Source organism: Camarhynchus parvulus, chromosome Z, assembly GCF_901933205.1.
Source record: "Camarhynchus parvulus chromosome Z, STF_HiC, whole genome shotgun sequence".
NCBI classification, from domain to species: domain Eukaryota; kingdom Metazoa; phylum Chordata; class Aves; order Passeriformes; family Thraupidae; genus Camarhynchus; species Camarhynchus parvulus.
Window position 1 is genome coordinate 24,524,108 of NC_044601.1, and position 25,041 is coordinate 24,549,148.

Sequence of the window (25,041 nt, forward strand, 5' to 3'; positions counted from 1 at the left end):
AAACTAGTTGTCCACATAAGGGATAAGTATGTGATTCTATTATGCTACAATCCAGTGAGAAATTCCATTAAATTGTGACACCAGCTTTTCAAACTGATTGTTGAGAAGTCCTTTAAGCATACACATCCTTGCATGGAGACAGGAATATTGCTATTACCCGTGTGACTCTCTTGCTTATAGTCTGTTTTAAGAGCATTAATGATTGTATTGCTATTCTTGTCTCAAATTCAGTCCTCCTAAAGTCCTATCATGTATCATTTACCTTGAAAGGAAGTCTTATTTGAAACGAAAAGTGAACTCAAGACAGAACTGAATATTTCAAATCCTAAGCTTTTCGAACTGCTGTTAAGTGCTAGAAGAGTCTAGAAACTATGTTTTCACTGATGTACCATGCATCCTTTTCCCTGCATCATATGTCACACTTTTGTTTAAACTGGTGCTCCTTTTGAGTCAGAGGTTGTCTTCATATGTTTCCACAAGAAACTGAGAGCTTGCAGCAATTTTAAGGGGAAAAATAACAATACTGGGTGAATAAAAATATTATTATTAAATTTAAATCATCCAAATTCTATTATGCTTATACATTTATATGCAGTTGACAAACAATGCAGGGTTGAGCTCTAAGCCAAAATTTGAAGAGTAACAATACTTTATCAGATCATAAGATGATTTTTTTTGTTGGAGTGAGACTCCTACATTCAAATACCACAGCAGTAAACCAGGAAGAAGTGACCTGGTGTAGGATTTACCACCAACATCAAATGAACTTTTTTTTTTTTTTTTATGTAACACAGCACAGATTTCAGTATCATGTGAGATTATACAGTGTTGTGGTACAGAAATACCTACCCAAGACTTAGGAAAAGTGAATGGGTCACAGTTGTATAATGTCATGTTTCACAGTTCCTTCCTGTTTTTCCTTGCAATTCTTTAGCTGAATATCTTTATTTTTTCTTTTACTCTCTGTTTTTCTGTCCAGTAAGTATATGCAGAATGTATTATAAGGTAAATGAAAAACCAGCAACCAAGTATTAAAAACTCGCTTTGTAGACTAAAAATTGTTATAAAATTATTTGATTTCAATATGGAGTAATAGAATCACGAACACTTTTATAACTACACAAAACCCTTTTTTTTCTCTTTTCATTACTACCCACTTTTTATAATTGCTTGTTAAAAATATATGATGTAACATAATTTTAGAAGTTTTTCTAGTCTTGGAGGGGTTTTCTTGTCATATACAATGTCACATACAATGACAGCTTAAAATATTTTAAGCTAACAGTTACAGGTAGACACACCTTCTTGGAAGAGTTCCTTGCTGTTGAGGAAAGTACACCAAGTGCACTTGACTTTATACTGTACTGAGTTTTATTGCAGTGGTAGTTAGCCTATTATGAACCAAGTCTCCATCCTCTGGATATATTAGAAGCATGCAAATGTTCCAAAGATGCCGATAGATGTATGCCTTTTACATAGACTCTTATGGAAAAGGACTAGAATTACTTTTAGGTGTTTTCAAATGCAGCTGCAAAGTACTGGCATAGTTACACGCACAGAAACTCTCACAGAGACAAATGGACAGTAGATAAAGACTATAAAATTATAGTTCTTTAGAGATGTTACCTCTCATACTCAGTGAGTACAGAAGTATTCACTAATCATATGCAGTTATCAAGGTATTTTTTCATATTATTCTCTTCTTTGCTACTTTGAATGCCATAGGACAACGCTTAAAGATAGCTTCCCCCTGCCAGATCATGTGGCTAGGACAGGTTAAGCACCATGTTATAGAGTTATCTATATGGTTCTTATCAAACATATTGCACAAATGAATTTCCTTTGAATTTGTTTTTCACACACTAAGATTTTGATATCAGAAAGTTCCTCATAGATATGATTTATAAGCATATTAAATTACTTATCTCCTGTAAATAATGTACCTACTTCATATTCCACCTGTTTTGTTGTCTTTTGATAAATAGTAATTCATCTGCTGATGTTCTGTCTCTCTTGTTGATAAGCTTCTACTCTCAGCAGAACTTAAAACCGAAACAACAAAAGAAAGCCCGTCCTGTCTCCTGCCAGTTCTTAAAATACAAAAGCCTGCTCTCCTTCAGAAACTCACTCAGGTTATCAAGATATGCACCAGATAATCACAGGACACAATGTGACGTCTTCTCTTCTGGGTACATACAGATGCATAGGCTGTGTAGAATGTAGAATAGATTTTTGTTAAAATCTTTTCACTTCTAGGGGCACATTCACAGAAATCAATGTGACTTGAAGAACTGTAGCAGAAGGTAAAAAATTATTCAATCACTTCAGAAAACTCATGTCATGAAACATGAAATACAAGGAAATGCAGAGGCTTGAGAGAGGGTATGTGAGCTTTTTCTCTGCTAAAAGAAATCCCATTTTTTACTTTATTCATTAATTTCCCAGTTGTTAAAACTATGGGAAGATTGATGATTCAGCCTTAATAATAACTGTACAAAATTGGCATCTCCAGAAAGCAAGTTGCTCAGAGCAAGTTGCTTCTACGAAACTGTTACAGTGTGTCTAGATTTTTTCCTTTAATAAATGCCTGTTTTTTCTGAAAACTTTGCACCAATGCCTGTGGGAGGTATTACAGTGCATTGCAATGATTTTTATAATTTCTCTTTGCTTTTCATCAAGGTGTCTGTGGCTAATTTCATGTTGATTAAACTAGGCAAATACCAGAAACTTTGTCATTGTCTTCAATTCAACCTCATTGATTCAACTTATTTAGAAGTTGTTGTAACTCTTGGCCCTAGAAATACTGCATGGACTTTTCTTAGGAAGTTGAATCAGCATTTTCACAGATCAACAGCTGTGTTATACTCAATGAAAGATTTAAAAATTCCTCCTTCTCCCCACCCTAACAATCAGAATGACTGCTAATATACACTAACGGCAGCTTCATGGTGCTATCAAACACTACATCCTTTTATTGTGATTGATGATGTTTTTATGTTGCTCAGGAATTTGGACATCTTTTTTCTTCTTGAAGTTTTCTCACCTCTTGGTGATCATGTACTCTTTTTTCTTGGGGTAAATGCAACAGTTCTCTGACAGTGAATCCATAGTGCTGAAAAACAGGCCTCGGATCTTGGAGGTAATCTACACCTAAACATCTTAGCTCCTGTCAGCAACTTTCCTTTGAATTAGCTCAAATGGCATTCACACATACAAAGCTTTCTCAACACGTTTTCAGCTGAAGCGTCTGCTGAAAGCAAGACAAGGGTTCAAATTGCTACCACAGTATCCATTTAGAACAAGAGGGACAATGTTGCCAGTTAAAGAGATGTCACGGCTTGTTGTGTTTGATATCTGTAGTGACAGGACAGTAAAATTGGTCTGGAAGGATGGTCCTCCAAATGATGAGAAACAAGGATAGCAGAATTCAGTGTGAGTTTCACTGTATTGAGAGAAGCTGTCCCATAGAGAAAAACTCCTGCGACAGCACTTTTTTTTCCTGGCCAAGCTCCTGGATGCTTTGTTGCCGTTCATGCTCTTTGCGGTGCCACTTTTATGCAGGGCATAAAGTACCAGGATATGAAAGACATGAGCATGTATTAATCCCTTTTCACTCTCTCTTTTTCCTGGCCTTCCTTCTGGTCCTTGCCACAGCTCTGACCAGTATTTTCCAAATGGGACACCTGCTTCTTACATATCTCTGGGTGCATGTCATCATCTAGTATTCAGACTTCTTAATTCCACCTGGAAAATCCCTATTTGAATTTGCACATATAGGCAATGCAGTGTTAGGGCTGTTCCTGCTGCAGTTTCCTCTCTTTGTCACAGTTCATTGTCACAACTCTTCTGCAATTTCCATGCTTTTCCCAACACTGATAATTTTCATCATCTAAATGAATAGACAGTCAATAGGTGAGAGGGCAAGAGAGATGGAAATTACACGAACATTTTATTTATGGGGTTTCAACTTCTAGCCAACGACAGATAGAAGAAATTATTTAACAAGGTGTGTACTAATGAAGAATATTATATAAAAGGGGGCAAAAATTTCTGTTTAGACTTCATTAATCAAGAAACCCAGCCCCTGGTAAGTTTATTCGTTTAAGGATCCAACATTATAAATGCTTTCACATGTCTTTTTCAATTTTTAGAAGCTTCCATATTGTTTCACTCGGTCCCTGCTGGTTTTCAACACCTTTTCGTGCTGTTAGCTCCTTTTCTGTTAGAAATCTTTCGTGTTAACTTGCATATGCTTACATGTTGTTTGAACTTTCAAATCATGTAATATACTGAATATAGCTAACATCAAGTGTGAAACCTATCCTTCCTGCACACATTTGCTTATATTCTGCCCACATGAGATACAGCTGGTTTTTTAGATCACATTTCATATATCTTGAATTTTCAAAGCTGTGCTCTATGCTCTTTTGTGATTTTTTTGATCATCTGATCCTCTCCTTCTCCCATCTTTGTGCAAATCTGTGTTGGAAATTAAGTACAACACTGGTGAATTAGAACACAATAATTCCATGTTCTTAGATAAAATGTTATGTAATCAACTTCTCTGCCCCTCAGAGGGGGCAGTGACTGAAGTTCTCAGATTAAGTTTGGACATCACAGGTCATGCACCTTCATGGAGGTTTCCCTGCTGTAGACTGCTGTCTTCAAACAATTGTTCTCCAGTCTGCATGGGTTTTGCCTGACCTCCTGCTAGGTAGAAGTGACATCCTACCTCTGCTGCATTGCTCCTGCAAAGAACCACTTCTTCAGGAAGACAAGCACAGAGTAGAATCACTTTAGATTGACATTGCCTTGAAAGAAACAAGGTTTAGAACAAACACATTTTTGTGCATGTTTTACATTCTTACAAAAATCATCTGTCTAAAATCATTATTGGATAGAAACATCCTAACACTAAGTAGCAGGCTGTGTATCTAGTTGGTACTGCACATTACAGTTTGTACATCCACTTAGATTACATAAAAAATTACGTATGTGCAGCATGTAATTATCTATACATAAGATGTAACAATTTAAAACTGAAAACATCTAATTGGCTGGTGATGGCTGGGCCAAATTTGTGATCACATCAGGATTTTCCAACGAATTACTGCTTAATTTCATGTGATTTATTGCATAAGGAGTAAATGAAAGATTAAACATTTTAGTATGAGCAAATCTGTATTCTCTTGTGTCATATACTTCCACTGTGACTTCAGGCAACCTAATAAAACCCTCCATACCTCTGTATAGTCTCTAAAATGTGCATAAGCAGGCTGTATATAAGATTAGGTCTTTCCTGTTTGTAAAGCACTTTGAGGTTCTTGGAGGGAAAATCCTGTGTAAATCCATATAGAAGGACAGAATTGCAGTTGTGCAGTTTCAAACCCCTCTTGTTTTTCTGGGTAAAAATGTCTTTATTGATCATGCCATGGAGCAATATATAGAATTCTGTCTAAATTCACGAGTGACTTCAAATTCAGAACATCTAACATCATGTATCTTCCTTTGCTTGCAATTAAAGAAGAAAATACCCTCCACATACATGTGACTCATTCAAGTATATGAAACATGCTCTGATTTCTGAAGTTGTGTTCTAATTTCACACATTCAATTTCTTCCAGATTACTACAGACCTGAGGCAGCGTTGCACAGACAGCCATACTGGAACCTCAGCCTCTGCACCTATGGCTGCAGGCATCATTGCCCTGGCACTGGAAGCAAAGTAAGATCTGAGATATATTCTGAAACAAAAAATAAGCATACAGGAAGATATTTCTCATTCATCCAGCACCTTTATGCAGACTTCACACAGTGCTTTGTAACCTTTCTTGTCACAATACACAGTGACCTCCTAAGGGGAGGAAAGATCTCCATGCTTACTTCACATGAAGGAAAGCTGACACAGTGCAGATAATGACAGAGTACTCAGTGTTGAAGTAACATGAAACACTGTTGAGCACAGGTGGTTTCCATTAAATTATGTATAGCATCTTCTCAACATCTTACAGTTCGCCTAGAAGGCTGCCTAGGTCTGCTGTACCCTGCAGGGTACTGTAGGTCACCTCCTCCATTCACCAGGCTCTTCTTAGCAATGTCTCTTCTTGAATACTGAAAGAGGTTTTGGGAGGTCTTATGTTAACCTGAACATAAGTAAATGTAGCATGAAAAATAAAATCGCAATTTCTGCATGCTGACACAAGTCTGTTTTTTAACATAGATCAAGTTTGTCAGCTCTAAAAATCATTAATAGTGTAGCTCCATAGTCCTTGTACCTTTAGCTCAAAAGATTTCCAGTCTTAAAAGAATTTTCTCAGTTGTGTGATTTGGTTCTTTATGCCTAATATGTATCCACAATGTGCTTCATGAAGCATCAGAAATGTGGGTGATCTTCAGGTAAATCTGTATTTTAGAACCTTTTGCATTACTTTGTACTCTGTTGGATAAAACCTCCACGTCTAAGATGGAATGCTTCACCTCATATCCTGCTCAATCTTTTTAAGTTATAGGAGATTGATTCTGTTAAATTCTGAAGAAAACTAGTTTCCTATGGGGTCAGCCATTTTCTTTGAAGGAAGTAAGAAATTTGCACACAATAGTAGATTCGAATTGTGTGTGGTTCGTAACACTAGAATTATGTTTTCATCTTTCATGTTGCTTTCTTTGAAGACAGCTTGACCCAATATTTGGCACAGAATACTTTTTGCCGTTGAGTTATAAGCATAACAGTTTGTAAATGAAGACCTGACATAATCTTAAGTAGTGTGGCACGTGTGGTGTTATAATTGTGTGTTCTTAACACAGCTACCAGAGACAAAGGTATTTAGAGAAGTTAATATAGTGTTATTGCGAAGTTTTTAACTTTTAAATCTCTTCTTAACCCCAGTTTTAAAATCTTTAAGTTCATTTCAAACAATCTGCAAATACAGATAAGACTCTGTCTGTGTACATTCCAACTTGCTGTAAGTTTTTCTCACTATTCTTGCTTAATGAACTGAAATTGGTAACTGATTAATTCTCTTTTGTTGTAGTTGAAAGATTCAGAAAAGTTATATCTTACAAGACCTGCAACAAAGCAGGTTGTGACATCTTAAAACAGACTGAGAAGCTTACCCTTTTTCCTCTGTGACCTTCAGTGACTCTACCAGGGGAAATCCATATTAGTATATATGGACTAGCATTTTTTTCCAAAACTAATAGTAGCCATAATAGACATAAGGACAAAACTGTGGTAAAGCTTTATGTGTGGTGATGGAGACAAAATGTGCCAGTGACTAAATATCCTAGTAACTCTTTTTTATTTGTAGTACTCCATTGCATGGTACTAAAAAGGATTTCACAGTGAAAATGTGTTGACTTTGCCTCCTTTAGAATCTGTTCCATTTCATTAAATGGAAGGTTCTGTTTCTAGATCTTAGCCTTTGTATTTGAGTAGATCCAAAGGAATTATATTAATAATACCATAAATATGGTTTTTATTCATTTGAGTTTCATTCATTAACTTTTCTCTCTTATGTGTACTTAAAATCTGCCACTGCTGCTAACCACAGCCACTAAATAAAACAGAAAAAAAAAGTAGTTAAAAAGCAGAGAGAAACTAGGGAGAAAAATAGTTCTGATGCTATGGCTTCCATGCTGGTTTTCTTCACCAGTTTGGAGAAATCTTTGGTGTTGTGACGTTATAGATTATGAAGTACAGCCTTTAGTATTATAGGGAGATCATATTCTGATCTATTAAGTTTTAATGTCTTGGGTTTGCATGTATGGAATCTGTTAAATTTATTTCATGCAGTTTCTGGATTTCTTATTTATGTGATTTGAAATTTCATGTTGTATTTTTCACCTGTGATGCCTCTCAGTTTAGGTGACCCTAAGTAAATGTTAGGAAGTTTTGAAGCCATTGAAGTATTTTCTACAATACTTTTAAAATGTGATATAAAGGACACATGATATTTTGTCTTAGTTAACTGCTTACTGGAGCTAATTAATTTCATGTGATTTACGGAGTTTTCATTTTCATAAATTCTTCATTAGATTCCATATTAGTACCTCTGCTAATGGCAGTGTTTATGTGAGATTTTTTTAAAAGACAAGTTGGAAAAGGGTTTTGCAAGGTTAAATACATTCTTTGTACAGCAAGCTGCTTAAAAATTAGAGCACTTAGTCCTAAACACTTCTTGACAGTGTTTGTAATAATGTATCATTTCATTCCATTTTGTGCTGGAAAACACAGCAGTTTATACCATGGCTGGGTTTTGAGTCTATGAAAGTCATAGAACTTGCCCAGTGGGCGAGTTCTATTCCTGTGAAACATCATGAGTTGAGCAGAGCACTAGTATGGCCTGGGTGTGAGTTAGAACAGCCAAGAGGTTGCTTCAGCTCTCACACAAAGGTTCAACTAATCAAAGAAAAAGCAAGACATATGTCTTGCTCACACTTTCTTTGACAAGCCCCATATGGTAGGATTGGCAAATAGCTGATGGAGGATCTCTTACCTGCCTACTGATTTGAACCCTGCAATTAACCATTTCTTCCAACAGGGATCTGCTTCTGAAATCCTGGTAACAAACTGTTTGAGGATGTTTTATGCATAATGTGATCACATTTTTATTATTTTTATATAGTATTTGAGTATCAAAGTGGCACATTTTTCCTCAAGTATCGAAGAATTGTAACTGAGTTTCGAGCTGCTTGTTTGGAATCCCTGAGGTTGCAGTGCATGGTTGCAAATACACAACAACCATCACACAGACTTATCTTAATTTTCATGTTCTGCAGTTTTCTTATGGTATTTAGGGAGTAAATTGCTTTTCACATGTAGCCAGTAGATGTTTCCTAGTATATCTAGTATCTTGATCAGATCCTGTGAATAAATGCTTGCGTGTTACACTTAATCATTACAAAATGTCAAATTTTTCTAACTGCAAATGAGAAAATAAGTATAATCAATTTAGTGCACAGAGGCAGCAATTTTCTTACTAAAAATATTTTCATTGCATAGTACCATCTGTTGTTGGTAGCAGAGATACCTTTCTCATTGATAAAAAGGTTGGATTTGGAATTTGAGGAAATCAGAGTCAGGAGAGACAATGGCCCTGTATTTGTTCCAGAGACCATTGTGCCATGTTCCTTTGAAGAAGCCAAATTTAAATAAAAACCCTTATGTTACTGACAGAAGAATACATTATACATCCCCAACTGAACTGTGTGTTCCTGTCTGTAAGCCAATGCATATTTTCCAGTATGTGGTGTACAATAAACTAGTTTCATTAGTAAGATGCAGCAACTGAAATGGAAGTATTAGTCTGTTACCTTTCTACCACGTGGTATACTCAGTGATATAGCCTTGGAGAGAATCTTTTCCTCCATGACTCTCTTCACTTGAGTGATATGGAATCTTAGAATTATTTCATTTGGAAGGGACCTTAAGGATCATCTCATTCCAACCCCCTGCCATCAGCAGAAACACTTTTCACTAGACCAGGTTGCTCAGAGCCCCATCCAGCCTGGCCTTGGAACAATTCCAAGAGGAGGGGCGCCCTTCACTTCTTTAGACACCCTGTGCTAGTGCTTTACCACCCTGCCGGCAAAGATGTAATCTAAACTCACTATCTGAAAGAATGTATTTTCTCCTCAAAGGAGAGGTGTTTCATCCCTCTAATAATTTTCATGGCCCTCCTCTGGACTTGCTCCAAAAGATCAGTGTCATTCCTGCATTTGCCATTTTTGCATGAACCAAGGCTAGAACAAGGTAGTGCTGGGAAAACTAAAGAATTTTAGTGAATTTGGATACTAGACAGAGAAGTGACAGTGTACCACATTCCTCTAGAAGACAGTACCACCAAGTGTAATCACTGAGATAAAAGGAAAATGGAGTTCACATTGTAAGGGGTCAGCAGTGCCAGAGTTAGATACTTTGGATTTCTGGTAACTGAACAGATATTTGCATACTTCCTGGATTGATTGATTTTCTTACAGAAAGGAGAAAAGCAGTGCACTGTCTAGCGAGGTACAACTTTGGATACAGAGAACATCTTTCTGTGTTATCAAAGTTATGACTGCTTTGTCATAAATATAGTCAGAGGTAAAAAGTGATGAGACAGCTGAGGTAAATTGAGGAAGTGCTGTCAAGTGTCCTCTGTAGTTACAATTCGAGTGCAGGAGGAGAGGTTATCATTTAAGTGCTTTAGCTAGGTCTGCTCCATTGATTGACTGCCTGTTATGGAAGGCAATGCTAGAGTGTGTGAGTTAAAAATCTCCTTCTGAATCTTTGCATTTTTTGAGTAGTTTACTCTTAATATTGAAGTATTTGAAAAACATAGCCATTAATAAATGCTTACTTTAGATCTTGAGGTTTAAACACCTATGTCACTTATGGAATTTCCGTTATTATATTGACATTGATTTGGGTGTACTTTAGTTCCTGTTCCTGTGTTCAGTTACATAAAAATTTGCCAAAGAATAGCCATTCAGGCTGAAAGTTTCCATTTAACTTGCATTTGAAAGGTTTTAAGAAAATTCAATTCAGACATTTCTTAAACTCAAACAAGGTTAAAAACAAGTAATGTTTGATTTGTGATGATTTTTAACTTCTTCATTGGGTTTTTCTGTGTCTGTGCTTTGGAGCAGCAGCTAGAAATAAAACTAGTGGATAGCTGTTGTTCTGGTGCCAGCACAATGCCTTTAATTTGTATAAGCTTTTCATAAATCTCAGTTGGCATTTTCTCAGTTGAGGCTTTTAAGCTCTATCCCCTGTAGTTTCTTGGCCCTCCAAGTGTTTTCCAGCATTAGCTTTTAGAGGCTAGTCTCTCAAGTTACACTTGAGGTGCTTCTGGCTGTTCACCTTGAGAGCAGGGATCCCAGCTGTTTTTTCCAGTCAGTTCCTTGTAGGAGTAAAAGGAGGAAGGTGGAAGAGGAGCAGTTTGACTGAATTGCAGTGTCCCTGTAGTGAGTCTTTTGAAAAGTGGAAGACAGGTGAAATCAATGGCCTGTGTACCATAGCTAATGCTAACCATAGCTTCCTTTATTAACCTAAGACAATGTTAGCCTTCCCCATCTTCACAGTCAAGCTGATTCTAAGAGTGGCTATTAGCCTAAGGTTTTGTTGCTGTTCTTTCCATGCTGTTATTAAGCAGACAGTGAGCATTGTCTTTTGGATAGTCTTATTTTATTGTTCCTTTGGAGATGACACAATAAAATATGTAATTCAGATGCCTTTCTCTCAAGGGTCTTCTCCTCCCAATTTCATCATTATCAGCTTGCATATCAAGCCATTGTTTGTTAGGTTTTTGGCACTTAACGATTTTTTATCTCTGTGTGCACTGCAGATTTGACACAGGTACACTAGAATACCATTGATGGTGGATGTATAGCTGCCTACCCCATTGTTCATCTAAAGGAATACATCATGCACTATCACAGCTTGTCTGTATTTTATCCTAAAAACCAATATAAAATAATGCAAAAGATGGAATTTTTTTCCTCTTTACAATAAGAGTGGTAAAATATTGAAACACATTGCCACAGAGGTGGTAGATGTCCCATGCCTGGAAACATTCAAGGTCAGTTCAGACAGGGTTCTGAGCAACCTGGTCTATTGCATGTGCCTGCTAATTGCTGGGTACTTGGGCTAAATGATCTTTAAAGGTCCCTTCCAGCCCAAACCATTGTGTGATTCTGTGGCTGCAGATTCTATGGCAAAGCCTTTCAATGCTGCCTCATAAGGAGATCAGGATGCATTGCAGAAACTGTGGACATGCGGCATGAATATAAACTGAACGTTGTGAAATGGAGCTAGAAATTTATTAAAATGATGTTGTACAGGACATGTAGAAGCATTAAGGGTACAAACCCTTAATGTGCCTTACTTTTTCCATGACTTTTTTTAATCTTTATGTCAGTAATTTTTACTAGCCCAACTGGATAAACAATTACTGTCATTCTACTCCAGAAGCCTAGTGTGAGAAACTGCATCATAAGTAAAAAAGCTACCTATAGGCATAGTACTGTTTTTAAAAAATGCTCAGGGAGAGAAGGCATCTGCTCTTGTTAAATACAACAGAATATTTAAATATGTTAAGAATCTGGCTTAAGAACCAAAGTTTCCCTGGTTTTCAATGAGTGCATAGTCCTGGGCAGTGTAGGCAGCCAGTTCTGAGTCTTATAAATTTCATTCTGGTCTCCTTTCAGCTGAGGGGAATTGTGGCAGTGTGTGCAATAGGGACAGGTAATGATGCTCTGAGAATGCTACTTAGTGCCTGATGTTCTCTGCCAAAATGCTTTTTCCCTCTTCATTGTTTAGTGGCTCAGTTTATCATTCCCTCTATTACACTAAATTTTTAAAGAGAATACTATTCAACTTCTTGCAGGTAATAGAAAAACTGAAAAAATGGAAGGAGAAAGAAAAGATAGCTGAATGATGGCACATTTAGATCGCCTTCTAAGAAGATAAATTCTCCCTGCTGTAGATATAGAGGAAACAGGAAAACTGCTATCCCTGATGATTTGCCCTAGTCCTAGAAGATAAATGTATATTAATGTCACAGTGAGGATAGAAACAGCATCTTTTTCACCTTTCAGGTGGACAGGAATCCCTTAAAGGAATACTTATCTGTGTAATCAGGTCCTTGCTTTGCAACTCACCAGCCATCCAACTGTTTGGAATTCTTGCAAAATATTCATAGACTCTCAGTGAATTCCAAGACTGGGATAGTAGACAAATTAATAACAACAGAGGCACCTGGAATAGCTTCAATGGGAACTGAAAGCCTAGAGGAATTTCCAGTTTGAGCTAGTAGTTAGTGAGATTTAGTAGAGATTTTCAGCAAGCCAAAAGTTTGATTTCTTCTCCTTTGCACTCATTAGGATACAGTAGTTGATGGTCATAAAAATTGCCTCTGTGTGAAATGTACTCATTCATCTTCCCTTAAGTTTCATATAACAGAATATTATCATATATTGTTACAGTCTGCTTATAGCAAACCTCCCAGTTGTATAAATAATATCATACAGTTTTTCTGTAAAATTGGAACATGTATTTTGAATGGAGCAAAGGAAAGTAGAGATGATAAATGAAAATTGTTTTGTTTTGGATACTTTTCAGCTTACATGACCTTGTATCCCTACATCCTGGTAAAATGTCTGGTCTGTGACTTTGTTTTATCCTTATTTCATAGTCCATTTCTGACCTGGAGAGACGTACAGCACATTATTGTCAGGACTTCACGTGCAGGACATCTGAATGCTAATGACTGGAAAACCAATGCAGCTGGTTATAAGGGTGAGAGCTTTCTTTCTTCTTTGCTATCACAAGCAATCTAATATTTGATAATTTTCTTTGACACTGTGCTGTGCATAGTTTGGAGACCTTTCAGCCTTGATCTAAAGGGGCCTATCTTCTCTCATACAAGGAAAACCTTTTAGAATGACTAATGCACAAAACTGTCAGGTACGAAATGCATTGGCCCGATCTTCTTAGTTCCTTTCAGTTCCATATCATATACACTGCTGCCAGAAAACTCAGTACATTTTTGGTGTTTAATTTTTCTTTTTATATCTAGTATTTTGATAAAGTAGTATAGAGTTGAAGATGTAGCAGTTCTGGATTCCAGCCATGTTCTTACTCAGAATTATTGTCAGTTTCAATTTAAGATGATGAAACAGTATTTTCAAATTTAATTTTTGTATGATAAATCCTATGCTATTTATATGCGAGAATTCTGTCAGATTTTGGATAAAATTGAATTTTGAGCTGTCATGACTATTCCTGGGGCATGTAATCATTTTTCAGTGACCTGTCGGGTAAATTTCTAAAATTTTGTACCATCTTAAAATTTGATAAAAGCTACATCCTAAAACATTTTTTGACTTTTGTAATGCAAGCAGAGGTAAACACCTGTGACCTTAAATAGGATATATACTTTCAGGTTGGGTTAAAATGGAACCTTGAATCTGTACATTTTATTTCAGCACAGTTTGTCTTCTGATTCCCATTCACTACATTCTTTCTGTTTTCACTTTGTATTGCATCCTAAACAAAACCCTGGAGTGGCTTATTTCTGGTTCTCTTTTCATAAGAATTTCACCCAATACTGACATACCTCTTATAAGATGAGAGTTGATCTGTTTGTTCTTGGATCTCCTGAGAGAAAAATGTATTATACAAGAGTTATCAAATCTTTGCCCTGGTTTCACTTTAAAACTGAAGCCTATATTTAATCTATTTTGGATCAAGGCACTGCTACTGTAGAGCATCTTTAATATATAATTCTGACCTATGACATTTTTGTTGCAATGGCATAGAAACCAAACCAAAAAAAGCCTTTTTATTTTTGGATCCAAACCAGTCTCTAACTACAGAGAATGTATTTAGAAATAGATATTTGATCAGGACCTCCTAATCATGTGAAGGTTCTGATGTTCAAGGGCCTGGTTTTATCCCATTTACAAGTGTATGCCACACAAAAAACATAAATAGATACTTCCTTAATTGCAATAACATTACAGTATTTGTTATTGCAAAACATCTCCCAGGATTTAAAAGTTTCATCAGGAGATGGTGACTCTATCATCAGTTTATTGAAGGTATATGAGAGTCAAAGAACACTTTTCAAGTAACATAAAGCAGAGCTATTTTTTTCATATCTTACTTCCAAAATTCTATATTTCTAATGTTTTTCTATTTGTTGCCCAAGAGAGGCAAACACCCTGTGAGTCATTTCACAGCAGCTGTCACTCATTATCAAAAGACAGGTCGCACTAAGGTCACACCAGCAGCAGCATTGGCAGCAGGACTTGCACTGTTGAATCACTGTTGAACCACTGCTTGTTCTGAATCCTTGGAACCATTTTTCTATGCACTGTACACATATATAGTAAGGAAAAGGTATGAAAAAAGGTTTTGTCTCCACCCGTGGAAAGTCACAAACATAGATAAGCTCAACTTGATAACTTGGATTCAGGAAAAACAACTTGAAATGGCTGCACTCTGCTGTAGACTCTATGCTGAAATTGAAAAAGAGGAAGATGAGCTAAATGCTTGACCTCTGCACAGCTCAGGAATCAACCTTAACCCAAATAAAAGCATTAGTTTTAGCTAAATTATTTTGGCAACTTAGGTTGAACACATGGTTCCAATAAAAATACATCTCTTTTTAAACTCCTGTTGGTTTTGGAAGAAGGAGAAGCAAAAGATTTAGTTTAAATCACAACATCAGAACCTGAATTCAAAAGGGGATTTGCACACCACTGCTGGCAAGACTGAAAGAGTTTTTTTTATTGCACGTGGCAATATTTAGTATAATATTACACTATTATCCTTCACTATTGCCAAGAGTAACAATTAAAGTATGGTTTTTCATAGATGAACTACTCTGATCAGACTGAGTTCCTTAAGGAATTGTATCATAATCTTGTTGATAACAAGATCCATGGTTCTTCCACAGCATGTTCTTTAGAGGGGTGAAAGATTTTTTTTAATTCTCTACATCAGAGAGTCACAAGAAACAATCTACCTTTCTTCAGTGCATACTGGTGGAGAAAGAGGAAAACAAGAATAAAGCGAAAAACAGGTCTGCCGCTTTAAAAATAAGAACTGAAAGGGTGGAAAACAGCAAAAACCTGAAAAAACCTTTCACTCAACAAAGGGTCAGCAAGAGCTGGTAGTTGAAAGTGGGTCAGCATGCCATTTCAGAGGGCTGTTTTGCTGGTCTGCATGGCAACCCTCTCCCTTGCCATTGTCCCTGGCAGTGTTTTGCCATTGCAGAACACACAGAAGGAGCTCACAGATGTCATTACTGGTTTCAAGATCTCCTTTTTTTTTACTCCTTATATTTATACAAAGAAGGATTAATTCATGAAAAACACTTAGGACAGCTAGTCGTTTGCTAAAGCAGTGCTTGTCATTTGTTTAATTTTCTGGCAAGTAAACAGTGCTCATTAAATTCATGTCAATAGAATTAACTCAGGAATGAGCAAGAATTTTTACTTGGTAGGGGTTTTTTTATTGTTTTCTTGTCAGACAGCATGCATCTTTTCTCAGGAACTTGTTATTTTGTAGTCTAAAAAGAAAGATTTGAATACTCAGGCTATTCTCTGTTTAGTCAATTGTACCTATAATTTGTCAATAGAGGGATTTTTAATAATTAAAGCAGTTAATTAGCTGATTTTATGAAAAAACACGTGAGAGCATCTGTTTTTGTGAAGATATCAAAACTGTTGATCTGTTTCTGCTATGGCAGATTGGATGCAAATCCTTGTTCTGTCAGCTGTTTAGTCAACAACAGAGCATGCAAGTGCATTCATAAAAAGGAACTGCGTTAATGCTGACTTGTCTCTGAGTTGAAAGATAGAGAATGAAACACTGCAGTTTTAAGAACAATGATCAAATCATATAAACAATTCTTTGTCTGCAAGTGAAGGTCCACATACTGTGAAATTCTGTCTGGAGAAATAGACGACCATTCAGAGGGAGTACTATGGATTTGCATGGAAATTTTTGGAGAATGTACTTCACTCTTCCTGGCTCTAAAGCACAGAAAATAACACTTCAGTATGCTGAAATAAAATTCTACTGAAAAATAAGATAAAACTAAATCAAAATTCTACCCAGTTTTTTCAGCTTCAGGCCATTCCTAGGCCCAGAGGAGATACTTTTCCTAGAGAAACCAAATTGCCTCAATTTCCAGGTAGTAAAAAAAGAGTTATGTCACATCCTTTTAGGTGCTAAATATCTGCTGCTAAAATATTTGCTGCTAAAATATCTGCTGCTTCCATTGAAGAGTGACCACTGAAAAGGATTAGTCACCTAAAGTTTTTGAGTCTTTTAATAAAATTGCTTAATATTTAATAAAACTGGTGATTATATTAGTTGTGAGCAGAGCATTAGCAGAGCATTAACCTGGGAGTGAGAATGTGAAAAGTATATATAGGCTTCTATTTAGGGGACCTAGACAGGACAGATTTATCTTGTGGTAACCAGTAGCCAGGCAGGAATTCAGAAATGAGGAAGATATCTTTACGATGTGTGCATTTCCGAGAAGACAAATAAACTATTCATAAACACCATGCTGCATGTTTTCCATAACTTAAATGTAAATAAATTTTAAATTATATTTTTAATACATTTGCAGAAGCTGGCATAAGACTTTTGGAAAACAGTGAGCTCATAACTCATAAATGGTTATGTCAATCAAAGCTGTTTATCTATAAAAAGATTTCTACTCTTAGAAATACTTCCTGGTATTTTCACATGGTACTGGCAGCCAATATCAACTCCTAATGCTCGTACACACAGTGGGTGGAGCAAGTGAAACCTAAGCTTTGAGTTTAGCTATAGTAATATGCCAGCTTTCTTTAGTTGTCAATAAGACACCAAGCACATGAAGTTGCATTGGTCTGTGTAGGAGAGAGGAATACCATATCCTGTGCTAGCTAGACTAGTGGGTTTTTGTCCTTGAAATATTAAAGGGATGACCAGCCTGGCTGAACAGGTAGCTTTGGCTGGAACTCAGGAGCAAAAAGGGAGTTTATCATCTTAGGGAGACTACTGGCGGGATACTCGGGAGAAGTACAAGGATGTCATGAGTTTATGCAGTTGAGAAAACTGGAAGGGCCAAAGCCCAACTAGACTACAATTTGGCTCCTGCAGTACAAGGCAATTAGAAAATGTTTCTAAAAATACATTGTATTGTACAAATACATTGTATTTCTATGAATACAATGTATAAATACATTGTTCCTACAAACAAAGGGAGGGCTAAGGGTAGTCTCCATCCTTTATTGGTTCCAGGGGGAAAGACAATAACAAAGGATGAGGAAATGAATGAAGTAGTTAATACCTTTTTACCTTTTAATACCTCTCCTATAATAAGACTCATTGTTCTCTGGGTACCTGAACTGGAAGATGGGAATGGGACAAAGAATTAAACCCCCATAATTCAAGGGGAAATGGTCAGTGACCTGCCACACCACTTAGATACATACAATCATATGTGGTCAGTTCTGTATGGGATCCACACAAAGGCACTGAGGGAGCTGGTGCAAGAGCTCGCCACTCTCAGTCATTTACCAGCCGTCCTGGTTAACCAGAGAGGTCCCAGTTGAAGGGTCTAGAAAAAGGATCTGAGGTCTACAGAGCTGTCAGTCTGACCTCTGTGCCAGGGAAGGTCATGAGCCAGATCATCTTGAGTGCCATCATGTGACAAGTACAGAGCAACCTTTGACACTGTTTCTCACAGTATCCTTCTGGAGAAACTGGCTGCTCATGGTTCAGATGGATGCACAGTTCACTGGATGAAAAAATGACTGAGAGCCCAGAGAGTGGTGGGGATTGAGTTAAACTCATCTGTAACTACTGTTATTCCCCAGGACTGAGTACTGGGGCCAGTTCTGTTTAATATCTTTATCAATAACCTGGACAAGGGAATCAAGTGCACCCTCATTCAGTTTGCAGATGGTACCAAGTTGGATGGGAAGGCTGATCAGCTGGAGAGGAAGGCTCTGCAGAGAAAGGCTGGTTGGGCTGGATTAATGGGCCAATTTGTGAAAGGCAACAAGGTGGCATTCTGGGTTCTGCACTTGGGTCACAACAACCCTGTGCAGCACTTCAGGACAGGAGAACAGTGGCTGGGAAGCTGCCTGACATAAAAGAACCTGGCGTGCTGATCAACATTAGCAGAGTTGGAACACGAGCCAGTAGTTGCCCAGGTGGTCAGGAAGGCCAGTGACATCCCAGTTTGGATCAGGAATAATGTGGCCAGCAGGACCAGGGCAGTCGCTATTCTCCTGTACTTGGCAGTGGTGAGGCTGCAGGTCAAGTCCTGTGTTAAGCTTTGGAGCCCTCACAGGACATTGAGGGTAGGAGTGTGTCCAGAGAAAGGCAACATAGCTATTGAGTCTGATGAGGAGCTGTTGAGGGAGCTCTTGTTTCTTCTCACATGTAAGCCAAGAACAAGAAGAATCGTGACAGAGAGGTTTAGATTGGATATTAGGGAAAATTTCTTCTATGAAAGGGTTGTCAAGCATTGGAACAGACTTCCCAGGCAAGTGGTGGAATCACCATCCCAAGAAGTGTTTAAAAGATGTATAGATCTGGCATCTGGGGACATGGTTTAGCAGTTGACTTGGCAGTGTAAGGTTAGTGGTTAGACTTGATCATAAGAATTTTTTCCAGCCCAAATGATTCTGTGATTCTAAGTAGGCTGACAGCAAACATATTCTTGGAAAAGGCAATTTAACTCTGTATACATGATTGTCCTTAACAGATTGGTGGATGTAAAGTCTGAGAGAGATATTGTCCTCACACAGGTAGGCAGTAGCCTTCTGCTAGCTGAACTGGTTAGATTAATTGGAACTTTTTGCATCATAGCTCCTTACTGAAAGTTGTTTGAAGTCAGGGCAGTATTTAGTTTAGCACCAGGAAAGAAGAGAAGTAAACGAGCCACAATTACTAGCTTGTCTAACAGTGGCTGAAAGTGTCTCCCCCAGCACTGATAGAACATGTATGATTGGAAAGATCTGTGTCTTCAAGAATCTCATTCACATTTAAATACCACATGAGTCGCAGATCAACATCATAACCTTTATAAGTGCTTCATACAGAAATCCTTGCTGCAGCTAGAGAAAATATGTGTGGTTGGATTTGGAAATTAAGATAGCCGAGGAAAGGTGGAGTAAAAACATGCATGTTTTAGCAGCAAGTCTAAAATTACTGTCTTTTCACTGGATGGTCACTGTGATCTTTCCAGGTGACTCTTGTTTACTTATTGCATACAGCTGTTCAATTTCTGGCTATAAATAAATTTTTTTTTAACTTAGTATTAAGATTGCACTAGGATTTTTCCAGGTATGTTAAACCCAAGCAAATTGCCAGGTAACTGAGTTCTGCTAGCCTTGAGTAAGAACTGAAATACCTCTTTGGGATTTGGGGAAGGGAGCTGGAAAATATCTTGAATTATGCAGCCTAGATTTTAGTTATTAAATTTTTTTCTTCCTGACAAAACTGAGGTTACAGACAATGTTTCCAGTTGAAAGACATATAAGGTCAGAAATTTGTCAGTACAGTTCCAGAAATGAGGATGTACAAAGTAGGAGAGGGAATCTTTCAGAGGAGTCAGGCAGGCATTATTACTTTTCCCAGCCTCAAATTCTTCATTATCAATGCTTCTCATTTACTTTTTGGATCTGCAACACTCTGTTTTCTGTTCCCTCTGAAAAGTAAGGAATGAAGCTGTAAAAATGTAAAAACAGAGTTCAAGCGGAAGCTTCAAGCCTGTGTTGGGATACATAAAGGAAAATGGATGGACATCCATCATGATTTTGTCTTAGAGTTGTTTGCTTTCCTGGGGTCATATATTGTAACACATGTTCTAAAACATGCATTAAATGGCTCTAAAGCAGGAGTAACAGCAGGCAAAAGGCAAAATTAGGCTTTAATGTTCCACTATAATTGCACTCAGAATTGTCACAAAAGCATGATCAGCATATCAGACAAAGAATTTAAATTAGTGCCTCAGCTGAACAACTGAGATAACTTCCTGTCTGTTTGTCTTAGATGTAAAGGTATACACAATTTCTCTGCAGCTCTCTAGTATTCCAAACATTGCCAAGTGGACTGACAGCTCTAACAGGATGCACACCATGAGAGTGATAACCTTTGACATTGTTTCCTTTTAACAAGCCCAACTCAGACATTTATGAAAACCCTGTAAAGAGCTGGGGCACAGGGAGGAAGCAGAGGTTTGAAAGTCTTCCCCTGTGGACTCATAACCATAAGAGTCTGCCACTTACTGTGAAATGTACTATTTTGCAGTATTAAGAAAAAAAAACCAGGATCAATAAATTTCAAAAATTACTGATAAACTGATACAATTCTCCAAAGCAGAAGGTTTTAATTGCAGACATTGAACACTGATATTTAAAAGAAAAGTCCTTGGAAGTTACATGACCTCTTTATGTACTAATTCTCAATGTGGTACACTTGTAAGAATGTTCTAAGCAAATATCTGTCCTACTTGTATCCATCCATAGCAATGGTGAACATCTTTTGAGTGGGGTAGGTCTGTCTTTTTAAAAAAACAACAATGTAGTATTTTAATGTATCCCATCAAGATGTAGAATTTCATGTAATAATAGGGAAAGATAAGGGTCTACATAGGACAACTCAGCTCAGTTAGATACCTGAAGTTATTTATAACAGTATCCTTTTTTCCCTCCAGAAAAATCAGCTTTTGAGGATTTGCTTTTAAGTCAGGGGATGAAGAACTTTACCCACCACTCTGACATTACTGGCCAGCTATTTCTGTAGACTTGGCTTACTGTTTAACTTCCTTTTGCTTCAGGTTACTGATCAGCATCTACTACATAGCTCCACAGGGATACTGTGAAGTTGGCTTAGTTAATTAATAATTTATCTAGTTATTCTATTCAGCATCATTATCATTAAACAATTTACAATGCACTTTTTCTGTGATTTACTGCATGTTTGTATATCCTTTTTCTGATGGAATCTGAGGCAGTAGAATGCTCAGTCAGGAATTAGTGTAAATATCCTGCTGGAGTTCCAATACTTCAGGACACACAGAACCTCAGCTGGAATGGAACAAGAGGGATGCCATGTGTCTGATACATCTGACAAGGACAGAAATGCTACCTTTGTGTCTCCTGCTAACAATCTGTCAGGATTTCCAGTTACAGTGCCTTTGACTCACCTGTCATTATCTGTTCTGAGATGAAGACTAGCACGGACACTCTCACCAAAAGATGTTTTTATTGTTTGATAGAATGACATTGTATTTGTCCACTTCTGAGATATCAAGGAATCCTAAATATATCTCCTAGGTTGAATTTGCTCCCAACAGAGGAGATGGGTACATTTTTTTGCAAGGTGTTGCACAATGTAGTCATAAAATATATTTTTTCTTTTAAAAAAGTTGCAAACCGCCATGTTTTCCAGTGCTAAAAATCCTCATGCTAAAAGTAAAAATTGAAAAAAAACCCCAAGTCAGTTTAAAAAGAATTTTAGTTAAAAAACTATAGCTTCTCTTACTGTAGATGCTCCTTAGCCAACTTTATTTCAACAAACATTTTTTTCACGCTTCTAAACCCATATAACCTTCAGATTTATTCCCTTCACATAAACTGTCTTATTTCAAGTGAATTACTGTCTTCAGTAAAGGCTTTATGATTTACAGCCAAATGCTGCTGCAGAGAAGTCTTAGAATCCTGCTGCAGAATTTTCATAACAATCACTAGTCAGCAGTAGTCATGTTTTCTGTTTCCATCACAACTCTGCTGCTTCAAAGGCAGGGAAGTAAGCCGGTCTTCCTGGTCACTCTGCCAAGGTTTTCAGGAAAGCTCACTGGTGTTTCCTCTGACTCTGGGTAAGATATCCCCATATGCAGGGCACAGTCTATGTGTGAACACCATCTGTTCTGAAGACTTCATTAACTTGGTTTACTCGTTCCTAAACAAGCTTTGAGAAGTAAATCAGGAACTGTTGGCATGGGAGAATTTGTTATGGCTGTGCTTGGTACTCATGGATGCTCACTGCTGACCACAGACCAGCTGAATCCCAAGACTAAGGCTCTCTGCCCGGAAGCTGCTTATGCTCATGAGAGGTGGGAGCTATTGGGTGGCATGTGCTGTCACTACCAGTAGAGCCTGACTCTGGGAGCCCAAAAGGGTACTTTGCTTCTAGTGCCTTATGTCAACCAATGTCTCTTTAATAACCACTTGAGTTTTAAATTCCTGAAATAGATAAAATAATAATAAATGAGGTAAATAAAAAATAAAATAAAAATAAGTAAGGATGTGAAGGAAAATAGAATCTTGGATTTAATTTCTCAGTGCTTTAAGATAGTGTGTTCTAGGGCTATTTTTTTAATGACTGCAAAGCCTCATAGCAGTGTCAGAGTTACGCACAAGCTACTCAAAAAGGTAGACTGGTTACTGGAGGTTTAGTTTCTACTAGCTATCCTGCTAGCTTTTCTGGGCAGTCTGTATTTTATTTTATCAATTAATAGGAGCTTTTTGGCAAAAAGAAAAATGTAAAATCCAGAAGTGTCTTCTTTTTTTGTCAAATCTATTATCAGGTAAAGCCATGGTTAGTATATTACTGGAGAAATTATTTGTACTAATGCAAAAATCAGAAACAGACATAGACATAACTGGAATCTCAATAAAAGCACATTTTGAAGTATTCTGTTAGCACCTTTCTGACTATGAAAATATTCAAAGCCCTGGAGAACCTCTCCTATGAAAAAGACTAGGGGGGTGGGGTTGTTCAGCCTGAAGAGAAGGCTCCAGTGAGACCTTGTAGTAACCTTTCAGTATATAAAATGTTTCTAGAAGAAAGACAGAAAATTTTTTTATGCAGGTCTTTTGTTACAAGACATGGGACAATAGTTTTAATTTGAACAAGGGTAGATTTAGACTGGCCATAATGAAGGACATTTTTATACATGGTGCTTGGTAACAGTCAACATGGCTTCACAAAGGGGAAATCATACCTGACAAATTTGCTGACCTTCTGTGATAGGCCTACAGGATTGATGGATAGGGGCAGAGCAGAGCAACTGACATCATCTGCCTGGACTTGTGCAGTGTTTGACATTGTACCACTGAACATCCTCATCTTCAAAATGAAGAGACATGGATTTGATAGATAAGCCACTTGGGTGAAAAACTAGCTTAAAATGGCCACACACACAGAGTTGTGTCCATTGTCCACATGGAAACCAGTGACAAGCACTGTCCCTCCACTGTCAGCGCCGTGGCAGATACTGTTCAACGTCTTTGTTGGTGACATGGACAGTGCAATCAAGAGCACCTTCATCATATTTGCTGACAACATGAAGCAGTGTGGTACAGTCAACACACTGGAGAGAAGGGATGTCATCCAGAGGGACCTTGGAGGGCTTGAGAGGTGGGTTTGTGTGAACATCATGGAGTTCAACAAAGCAGAGTGCAAGGTCTTTACGCCTGAATTGTGGCAATGCAAGACACACCCACAGGCTGGGCAGAGAAGTGATTGAGAGCAGCCCTGTGGAGAAGGATTTGAGAGTAACTTGATGAAAAACTCAACACAGGCCAGCAGTGTGGACTTGCAGCGCAGAAAGCCAATCCAATCCTTGGCTGCATTTAAAGGAGTGTGGCCAGCAGGTCGGAGGAGGTCATTCTGCCCTCTACTCTGCTCTGGTGAGATCCTACCTGGAGTGCTCTATACAGTCCACAACATAAGAAGGACACAGAACTGTTGGAGCAAGTCCAGAGGAGGGCTGATAAATTCATACAAGGACTGGAGCATCTTCTCTGTGAAGACAGGCTGAGAAAGTTGAGGCTGTTCAGCCTGGAGAAAGGAAGGAAATCTCAGAGCAACCTTGCAGCATCTGAAGGGCGCCTACAGGGAAGCTGGAGAGGGACTCTTCATCAGGATCTGTAGAGATAGGACAAGGCATAATGGGAGCATATTGAAAGAAGGGAAATTTAGATTAGATATTAGGAAAAACTTCTTTACTCTGAGCATGGTGAGACACTGGAACAGGTTGCCCAAGGAGGTTGTGGATGCCCAACCCTGTCAGTGTTCAAAACCAGGTTGGATAAGGCCTTGAGCAACTTGAGGGGTAAATGTCCTTGCCCATAGCAGAGGGTGTTGGGACCAGTTGATCTTTAAGGTCCTTTTCAACCCCTTAATATTCTGTGATTCTGTGATTCTATGATTTGAATGGTGAGGCACTGTAACAGATTGCCCAGAGGCACTGTGGATGCCTTATCCCTGAAAGTGCCTCAAGGCCAGATTGGACAGGGCTTTCAGCAGCCTGGTATAGTGGAAGGTGTCCCTGCTCATAGTGAAGAGGTCAGACTAGATGAGCTTTAAATGTCCCTTGCAACCCTTATCATTCTGTGCTTCTATGATCCTATGCTATAGAGGCCCATCAGATTCTCATTGTGCATCTTTGTAGCTGCCACTTTTTAAACAAATCTATTGGGCAACTTTATGTTTTTCACAACCTTCTATAGTGTGGTGATAGGTGTAAGAACTCA

The 25,041-nt window shown here is 37.8% G+C and overlaps 1 protein-coding gene across 2 annotated transcripts in view; it reads left to right on the forward strand.

Moving 5' to 3' along the window:
* Positions 1–25,041, forward strand: part of PCSK5 (proprotein convertase subtilisin/kexin type 5) — a 230,353-nt gene that overhangs the window by 119,201 nt on the left and 86,111 nt on the right. For both annotated transcript variants that reach the window (XM_030968460.1, XM_030968461.1), the window contains exons 9-10: positions 5,625–5,725; positions 13,176–13,279. In XM_030968460.1, the coding sequence (XP_030824320.1) occupies positions 5,625–5,725; positions 13,176–13,279 (205 nt within the window). The remainder of the gene's footprint in view (positions 1–5,624; positions 5,726–13,175; positions 13,280–25,041) is intronic.